The sequence below is a fragment of the Thermobia domestica genome, chromosome 1, assembly GCF_964235325.1.
Source record: "Thermobia domestica chromosome 1, izTheDome1.hap1.1, whole genome shotgun sequence".
NCBI lineage: Eukaryota > Metazoa > Arthropoda > Insecta > Zygentoma > Lepismatidae > Thermobia > Thermobia domestica.
Genome location: NC_137454.1, coordinates 15,201,320 through 15,211,825, shown reverse-complemented (window position 1 = coordinate 15,211,825; position 10,506 = coordinate 15,201,320). Strand labels below are relative to the sequence as shown.

Below are 10,506 nucleotides of genomic sequence, written 5' to 3'. Positions count from 1 at the left end.
AGAGTATATCATCATGATATTGTATTTTTTACTGTTTCCAAAGTTTTTCCTCTACTTAATTGCCCCTGTCTCGAAAGATTTTCTTCTACTTTATTGCCCATGTCTCGAAATATTTTCCTCTACTTAATTGTCCCTATCTCAAAAGCTTTTCCTCTATTTAATTGCCTCTGTCTCGAAATATTTTCTTCTACTTAATTGTCCCTGTCTCAAAAGCTTTCCCTCCACTTAATTGCCTCTGTCTCGAAATATTTTCTTCTACTTAATTGCCCGTCTCAAAGTTTTTTCCTCTCCTTAATTTAACCTCTCTCGAAAGCTTTTCCTCTACTTAATTGCACATCTCGAAAGATTTTCTCCTACTCAATTGACAGTCTCGGAAGCTTTTATTGTATTTAATTGCCTTTGTCTCGAAAGATTTTCCTCTACTCAATTGCCACTGTCTCGAAAGATTTTCCTCGATTTAATTGTCCCTGTCTCGAAAGATTTCCTCTACTAAATCGACACGAAAGTAGTCTCGAAAGATTTTCCCTTTCTTAATTGCCCATCCGCGACTGAGTTATATTTGTAGTTATAATACAAGTTAAAATGTGAAAAGTTTTAATAAACATTTTTCTTACCCAGGGATGTGGCCAAATCGTTTTTGGGTGGTGGTTTCATATATTTTGAGAAAAACTAATATTTATTAAATTACAAAAAAAAAGAAAAACAAGAAATTTATTTCAAATACTTTATTCTGTTATATCTACAGTAACTAAATAACTATTTTGTTATTATCAAACCAAGATATATTTAGCACAATCAGAAAACGTGAAATTTCGTAGACTTAAAATTTTGGAAATATGTAAACTATTAATTTCAGAAATAAATCTACAGTAAAGAAATGCCATTTTGGATCACATTGATTGCTCTGAATAAAACACTACAAAATTACTCTACATACACATACACATCAGAACTATCTCATTTGTTTAGGTGTGAATTTGTTAACTACTTAAATGCTGTTTTCAAAATAGTTACTCACAGATTGTTTTGTAATCTTGCCTTTGAAACCGATCACATATCAAATTCGAACAACTTTTTACTTTATATATACATATATATAATAATATAATATAAAAATATTAACGTTCATATTTATGCCACACATTGTTTTCGCCTGCCTTCTTTCGTGTAGTCCACTTCAATCCCCGCTGCGTGGAGGATATTTGAGAGAACTCGCAGGAGCTCATCACGAAAGCTAAGCATTATCAGATATTTCTCCTCGCCTTCGTTCACTCCAGTATTTTCAACGAAGAAGTTGATTACCTCCCACATACAGGTGCGCAGTTTTAACAGAAGTACCGCCACACTGAAAAATACAATCGTCACTTATAAAAACTAAGAATAGAGGAGTACGCTAAAATGTATCAGATTCTAAATAGAACGTTCACAATGATTCACTATAATCTAACATAACTGATCGACCTTAAGGCTTCTATACTCTTAGTTTCAGTTCTTTATTTTATTTAAACAAGAAAAGGAAACTTTTTTTTTTTGGCATTTTATAAAACCATTGTTATTTCAAGATCTTTTACAGTGAGCAGTGGCATATTTACGATTTTCTTTCTGGGGGACTTTGCCTGTAACTATGAAAAGTCTGCAAGATATTTCATATACTTTACTATAGTAAGTAAGATTTCGGGTGGGGGGCTTAAGCCCGGAAGCCCCTCCTAAATACGCCACTGACAGTGAGTATTGCCGATGAAACGACAAATATGTCGTCTCGTCTCGAAAATAAATCAAGGTTCCAGACAAGAAATTTGAGACGGCACGAAAAATTTCACCGAGTCTGGTGAGCAATTAGTGGTGCTCCGGTTGTTAGAATATTTCGAGTTCGCAGAACCGTTTGTTATTCCCAGACATAATAGTAAATTTTACAGTTATACCCAGGAACAGTAAAATATAGTTTAACTATCTTTGTTTTTAGATATTCTTACAGCTACGGATTAAACATATGATCTCTCAGAACAAGGTACAGGGTGTCCGAGAAGTCCTTCCCTGATTACAGAAATTGATAACTCAGGCTAGAAATAAGATAGAAATATGAAACAGGTGTTGAATTGTTTACAAACTATAAAAGTTTTGGTCACATCAGTACACTTCCACATGAGCACCCTTGGTAGCACGTAGCACATCTAGGCGATATTCAATTTCCATCCACACATTAGCCAACATCACTGGAGGGATCGATGCAACGACTGTGGTTATTCGTTGCTGCAGGGTTTCAAGATCTGGTACACGTGTTCGGTAGACCTAACTCAGACAAAAACTTTTATAGTTTGTAAACAATTCAACACCAGTTTCATATTTCTATCTTATTTCTAGCCTGAGTTATCAATTTCTGTAATCAGGGAAGGACTTCTCGGACACCCTGTATAAGCGTTTATTTCTTACTCTCAAATGCTTAGAGAATCTAAGACGCACTTTTTCTGCCAAAATATCAGGTATAAAATGGGTATACAATATCGCTCTGGCAGTGGGTAGACTAAAGTGTATGCCATCGCTAATTTCCCGGAACGTTCACAGTATGCCTGTGTGATCATATAAGATAGTACATTTGTTCTCTTTCTAATCTTGACATTTAAATGTTTAGTTTGAACAAATAAACCCATATGATTTAATTTGTATTGCCAAATTCTAAGTTTCTTCATTGAATATCCAGGATACGTCTTAGAACTGAATACAAGATATTGGCACAACTTTTGAAGTTTAGAAATAAGTGTGCGTCTTAGATTCGAGTATATACAGTCAACAATGAGAACTGAGATCACGTGAGTGTAATGGTGAGGGTTATTTATATTTGAAACGCATACATACTATTATCAACAATTGTCGATACATTGCTGGGTTAAAATCTTTCCAATAATTTTTGACAACCGTCTATCTGGGATAATTCGTTTCCGAGATATTCGTAATGCTACTTAATTTCGTATCCTTGTATTAGGATGCTGTGTAGGTCTCTACTTGTCGTTTGAGGTATCTTGTGGTTTAAACCCCTAAACCTTTCCCCTTGCGTACGCCACTACCCAGTCTCGTTTCCTAATTGCCTCTGCACAGTATCGTTCCCTAATTCTGTGCAGTGCTGTCAGATCTGAATATTAAAAAGTAGCGAGACTGTGCTCCGAAAGTAGCGGACTTGAATTATTTGTAGCCCAAACATAAGAATGAATTATTTTGCAGCTATACCCTTTTGCTAACATATATAATTTGTGATTTAATGAAACACCTGGTGTTGGAAATAAGTCAGATATTTGCGTTGGCAATGGTCAGGCGGCGATCGCAGTTTGTCTGTTGACGAGGTTTATTAGGGCAAACTCCATACTATGTGAGAAGCAGTAGAACTGGAGTGTGCAATGAACTACGAAGACTGCGATAGTATAAAATGATCCACCTTTTGGATTTCCAAGGAGACCTGTTTGTTGGCCCAAGAAGACCGGGCCCCCTCAGGATCGGCGCCCTTGGGTATGGTACTAGGGTGGGTCGTTTTGCCACTTTTTTTTCGGAACGAAATGTAATACCTAGCAAAAGTGGCCCACCCACATGGACATTACAGGTATAATTTTTTTTTCAAATCAGATAATATCTTCTGTGAGAACTATTGTTTCAAAGTTTCAAAATTCCACTGAAAATTGCAAAAAATACCAAAATTGTTCATTATTTTTAGTTATGTTAAAGCAAACATATTTTTGGATTTATACATGCCAGATGCTATGAAAACTGACATTCAAATCTCAAAATGTCAGTTATATGGCCCTGCGGTGGGATAGGGGTGCCTACTCTGGGGCCGGCAAAGGGGGCAAATTCAGTACAATTAAGCGTTTCTACAACTATTTTCGTCCTTGCCTTTTCCTTCTACTGGTGGTTCATAGTGGTAGCAGAGGAATGTTATTTTTCACCATGACACTCCTACCCCTCCACCTCACAATACTGCAACGCCCTTCTCCTGTCCCGATTTGCGTAACTCAGCGTCACTATCAGGAACGAGCCGGATACGCTTCAAATTGGGCGTCATTTCTCAAGCGCTATATATTAATTACTGTTGCCTTCAGCTTATATGAATTGGCCGTTACAGATAATAGTTCGCTAAACACTATTTTCACAGAAAATTCTGTATTTCTTTTTTTTAAAAGTCAATATTATTTAATATATCACAAAAATGACTTCAGTGACAATGAAGCAGACCTTGAAGAGAAAGCAGAGGAAAGCTCTTCTGAGGAAGAGACCAAACCCAGAGACAGAACATCTAAACCGAAGCTAGAGTTGACTGAAACTGCTATGATTGCTCAGAGATACAATGTAATCAAAAGGGCTGTGGCACATATAACATCAACTGTGCTTCAGGCAACTTTAAAGGCTGGAATTATAACCTCTCAACAATCTAGCAACACAACTCTTTTTTAATTGTGGACAGGAGCAAAATAAGGCGTGCGAAACTTAAGGTTGCTCGGAATTTAAAGTAAGTTCTCGAAATGATGGTTCCATTAAAAGCCTATACTTTGATGGTCAAAGGGAAGACACTAAAACACACGCAGGCATCGTTAGAGAAGAGCACTTATCACTTGTGGCTGAACCTAACTCTCAATACGTTGGTGACGTGACACCATCCTCTGGCTTTGGCCATGACAAGACCACGGCTATTTTCGAGTGCATCATGAACCAAATCGAAGGTGAATTTGATGAAGTTGAGGTTCTTGGGTGTGATGGAACAAACACTAACACTGGTTGCAAGGGAGGTATACGTCGAAAATTAAAGGAACTAACAGGCTATTTGTCTCTTGCATTTTAATGAACTGCTTTTCCGAGCTCTCTTCACGCATATTGGCACTAATTCAAGTCCCTACTCTTACACAGGTCCCATAGGTTCAAAACTATCTGACTTTGAAAAGTTTCCAGTGGTGTCATTCAAATCAACAAAATGTGACTTACCTCATCATAGTCAGAAGAGCTCAGAAAACTTAGTAAAGACCTGAGATACTTATCTCAAGTCTTACATTGCTAATGGTCCTCGTCACGTCTTCGAGACCATTCATAGGTTTAGATAATTACGAAATGAATACCAGGCTGTAATCCGTTCATCTATTCAGACGAATGCATTTCTCGCACTCCCAGAGAATGTTCTTTTCGCCATGATGAATGATGGTCTATTTGCTGTCCGACAAGATGCATTACATAAGATTCTTAGTGCTCGAAAACACGAAGCAGAGATTATATATAACATCATACCCAGACTGAATTTTGAGGCGAAAGATTACACTGAAATGATCTTTTGGGAAAGCATTGATATTTCAATAGCTGTACCACCAGTTAGTTCTAAGGACGGTATCAAACAAATAGCTCGTGGACAAACTTTCACTTTCTGACAACACTGTGCCAGAATAGTCTTCCACCGTCTATCCATGCCACACGATGGCAGTGAAATTAGTCACTGAAGCAGCCTCTCGAGTATGTGGCAGTGATACTAGGGACGGGATAATCAGGTCAACCTTACTTTCTAGGCAAGTTGTGTCTAAATTGCAATCAAAGTCCCAATTTGTGACAATTTTTCCTGACAGTGACGAATTGGATTAGTTCATCCGTCCCTATATATGGTTAGTTGGGTAGGGCTGGCGGAGGAGCCCTAGCTGCACCCACCTCCACGTGGTAGATTCTGGGACGCTTGGACAGCCTATATGACCAGGTGAGCGAGGACCTGCACAACCGCTTAAATGAACTGAATTTGTCCCCTTTTCTGGCCCCAGAGGAGGCATCCCTATCTCCCCAAGGGCAAATAACTGGAATTTTTATACTTAAATGTCAGTTTTCTAAGCAACTAACATGTACTTAACCAAAAAAATGTTTACTTTAACACAACTAAAATTCATGAAGAACTTTGGTATTTTTTCTACTTTTCAGTGAAATTTTGAAACTTTGAGGCAATAGTTCTCACAGAAGATATTATTCGATTTGGAAAAAAAATCTGTACCTGTAATATCCATGTGGATTGGCCACTTTTGCCAGGTATTACATTTCGTTCCGAAAAAAAAGTGGTAAAACGCTGCACCCTAGTATGGTACCTCTCAACTCAAGATACATTGCAATTGTTTCACAATGGGACAACAGTATTATAAAAAGAAATGATGAAATGAAAACGTTCACTAAATATGATGTAATATTTCGATAAACAGGAGAAAATGAGAATTACACTCTTTCAAAAGCAATTATATGAATATAAATTTACCTGGTTTCACACAAAAATGAAATCTCTCTCTTGTCACAAAGATGAAGGACACTCATGTCCAGATCTATTTCTTGTTCCTCACAAGAACAGAACTCATACTGAAAACGAAAATACAGAAGTTTAATCACTGAAAGATACTAAATAAAATATTGAAAATATTTACGTCAAAAGTATACTAGTTGTGAGCACAAAAATCGGTTTTTGGTTTTTAGGAAAACAGAAACCGGTTAACACCGAAACCGATTTTGGTTTTCTTCAAAACCGGTTCGGTTTTTCACTTGATCCGGTTTCGATTTTCTTCAAAACCGGTTCCGTATTTTTTTTCAAAATTGGTTCTAGAATAGTGTTCTATTGTTCTCCAAAAACCGATTCCGTTTCCACTGAAATAGTTTTATGTGTTTTCCAAAAGCTTTCACCGAAAGCGGTTTTAGAGAAAACCGAAACCGTTTTGGAGAAAATCGAAACCGGTTTCGGTACCATACTAGCCGTTTTGAAGAAAACCGAAACCGGTTCAAATGAGAAATCGAACCGGTTTTGGAGAAAACCGAAATGTCGGTTTTTCGGGTTTCGGTTTTTCTAAAAACCGGTTTGTTTTTTTTATAAAAACCGGTTTTGCCCATCCCTTGAGTATACTAGTATATATTTCTTCACGAGCAATCGTTATCGTGTACCAGCGGCGTATTTAGGGCGATTTCGGGCTTAAGCCCCCCGAAATTTAATTTACTATATTAAAATAAATGAAATATCTTGCAGAATTTCCACATTTCCAGGAATAAAGTTAGCAAAGCCTGCCCACCGAAACAAAATCGTAAATACGCCACTGTCGTGTACAAAAATAAATAATGTATTAACAAACTCGTTCATAGTAGTCTGATTTGATTTCTTTCTGAAAATTATTATGTATAAGGCAAAGTTAACTTCATGTTACAAGAAAATCCGAGGCGGCTCCTCAGGGAAGTCACATCGGTAAAAATTAGAATATTATCGCTTCAAGTTAGGTGAAGAAAATTTATCTAGTGATATAATCTTGTATAGTATCCTCAACAGATGCCACTAATCTAAAAGAGTACCGCAGTAATAGGTTTACATAAGGAATGATGCTCATGTTTGAATTCTATGAAAATGACCCGAAGGGAATACTTGCCCAAATAAGACTTCAGTTTCAGGTTGGAACACAACGGTAGTTACGGAAAAATCACTCAGCCAAGAAGATCAACACTAAATATAACACAGGGTCCGGCAAAAAGACCTTCCGTATTTGGAGAGAACGCTATTTGAGTTGTGGTAGGGATACGGTGGCGGAGGGGATATCGATCGATAGCGGTATACGTGCGATTTTCAGTAGTCGCAATGGCCTGGCGGGGTAATGATCGTACGTTTGTTTTGGAGGAGTATATTTGTAATGGCGGTTCTGTGATTACTACTCAGCGGGTATTTCGCACTCGGTTCGGACTTGGCAGACTTGATTTTGCTCCGGATAGAAAAACTATTCAAGTTTGGGTATCAAATTTCAGAACAACAGGTTCTGCACTGAGAAAAAATTGCCTGGCAGACATCGGACCGTAACAATACCGAAAACTGTGGCGCATGTGAGAGCATCCATTCAGCAATCTACAAAGCGTTCAGCACTTAAATTGGTCGGTCAGGCGAACCTGTTGTTTTCTCAGTGCAGAACCTGTTGTTCTGAAGTCTGATACCCAAACTTTCATAGTTTTTCTATCTAGAACAGAATCATTTCGAGTAAGTCCGAACCGAATGCCGAAATGCCCGCTGAGTAGTAATTACAGAACCACCATTACAAATATACTCCTCCAAAACAAACGCACGATCATTACCGCGCCAAGCCATTGCGACTACTGAAAATCGCACGTATACCGCTACCGATCGATATCCCCTCCGCCGCCGCATCCCCACCACAACTCACACACCGCCCTCACCAAATACGGGAGGTATTTTTTCCGGACCCTGTAGTATCCAATCATCATTGAAAAAATAAATAAATAAATAAAACATGAACGCAAGCAAATTTTGTAGTGAAAATTGCTCTAGTTCAATTTACAAGTTTTTTCTAACTCCCATGATAGATGGGGCAAGCAGAATTCTCCATTCGATACACCCTCTCCTATCTCACTTTTTAATTTTGTTCTTTATCTCCAGCCGTCTAATTTATAAGCACTGGCCGTGTAAAATGAAACATATGATACAAGATTATAATAATTGAACGGTATAGGTAGTGTATCAAGAGTTATTTGTTTCCTTATAAGAAAGATTTAATTAACATTTATGGAGTCAATATACGAAGCCTAATTTATGCATAATTAGTTTCTCACAGTTGCTAGATAGTAAAACTAGAATTAGCTCCAAAACTGCACAACAAAATAATACGAACAAATTAAATTTATTTTGTTACTTTAGACAATTTCGCTCAATTTGTCCTCAAATTTAGAAAAAAAAGAATACCATTAATAAAGAAGAAGGACAGATATTAAATGGAACCCTTCAATTACGTTTACTTTGCCTCTAAGCCATGTTGTAGAAATCGGTACACTTTAGCACTTTTAAATCTATCACATTTTCAACAGTGATACTTTTCTTGAAATTTGGCATTTCAATATTTTGCGATTTATAGAGAATGGTTTTATTATTATTATTATTATTATTATTATTATTATTATTATTATTATTATTATTATTATTATTATTATTATTATTATTATTATTATTATTATTGTACACAGTGCACAAACAATTTAACAATTTTCTAAAAATTAATGGTAAGCAAACAAAATTTATGACATACACTACTAAAACTCAATATTTTGTCAATAAATACAAGAACAATAGTGTACAAATATAGAAAGAAGAATTATTAAAGATCTAGGTATTACATTTGACGGTCAGTTAAAGTTTTCTTACCACATAAATTGTATTGTGCAAAATGCCAAAAGGATAATAGGTTTCACCTTCAAACAGTGGCCTGTATTTCAAAGAGATAAAACATATGTATTATTTATATAAATTACGTGTAAGACCCAAACAGTGGCGTATTTACGATTTTGTTTCGGAGGGGACTTTGCCTGAAAATGTGAAAATTCAGCAAGATATTTAATATACTTTACTTAAGTAAGATTTCGGGGGGCTTAAGCCCGGAAGCCCCCCTAAATACGCCACTGGACCCAAACTAGAATTTGGTTCGGTAAAACGGAACAGCGTTTCTAAAACTTCGACAAACAAGATAAGACTCTATGCAAAAATGATTTATTCTACTGCTATGTTTTAAGATGAAAATTAGCTACTATTCACATAGATATGAATATTGGAATGATTTTTGGGATTTGGAAAGTCTTACGAACAGAAGAACAATACTTGACAAAGCATACACGCAAGAATTATTAGACAACACCTAATGTTAATATCAGTAAATACTGTTTACGAAACATAGGTTTTAAATAGCATAAGAAATAGTACGATTTTAGTTAATCTGAATTGGAAATGTGAAACTTTAAAAAAAGATTGACGGATTCTTTAAGTACATTTTAGACTTACTGTATTAAGCAAGTGAAAATTTTATGAAACCTGACTGATAGTTTTTAAGCAATGACGTTTAGAAACATAAATCTAAAATGTAATTTTAAGACTACTTTTCTTAGATTTTCGTTGTTTTAGATAGAGAGTTGACAAAGGGTTGACAAAGAAATTATTTCTGCTTAGTTGACTTTTATCTACACTGTTTTGTTTTATATTAGTATTTATATTTTCACTGATTTCTTATTTATTATTATTACCATTATTATCATTAGTATTATTTTTTCATTGCAATGTGCTGGTCTGATACTGCACAATGTGCTGTATTTTTGCCAACAAGCTGTTCGCAGCATTAAAATAAATATTATTATTATTATTATTATTATTATTATTATTATTATTATTATTATTATTATTATTATTATTATTATTATTTAGTTTAATTCTACAATTATACACTGAAGCTAAGGAAGATGGATATGGAACGACAGAGTAGAATGAAAAAAGCGGAAGGAAATGGGAGAACCCCGAAAAAGCCCACGCATACCATCTTTGTCCACAACAAAGCCTACTTGGTGCGAGCTAAGATCGAACCAGGGACTCTACATACCAGAGATAAGCGTTTCACCATTAAGCCACCGCAGCCCATATCTAGAATTTCGTACTATACCAAAGTACTATATTAAATTGTGTTAATTAGTATACGTTAGATTAAAACCTATAAGGAA

The 10,506-nt window shown here is 35.9% G+C and overlaps 1 protein-coding gene across 4 annotated transcripts in view; it reads right to left on the bottom strand.

Annotated features, from left to right (window-relative positions):
* Positions 1-793: 793 nt before the first annotated feature.
* Positions 794-10,506, bottom strand: part of LOC145683468 (ATP-dependent RNA helicase DHX30-like) — an 85,979-nt gene continuing 76,266 nt past the window's right edge. For 3 of the 4 annotated variants that reach the window (XM_081754802.1, XM_081754820.1, XM_081754807.1), the window contains 2 exons: positions 6,254-6,351; positions 794-1,345 (listed from right to left, as the gene is read on the bottom strand). In XM_081754802.1, coding sequence (XP_081610928.1) covers positions 1,132-1,345; positions 6,254-6,351 — 312 coding nt within the window. In that variant the 3' untranslated portion in view covers positions 794-1,131. The remainder of the gene's footprint in view (positions 1,346-6,253; positions 6,352-10,506) is intronic. The other variant, XM_081754815.1, reaches the window with a different exon arrangement.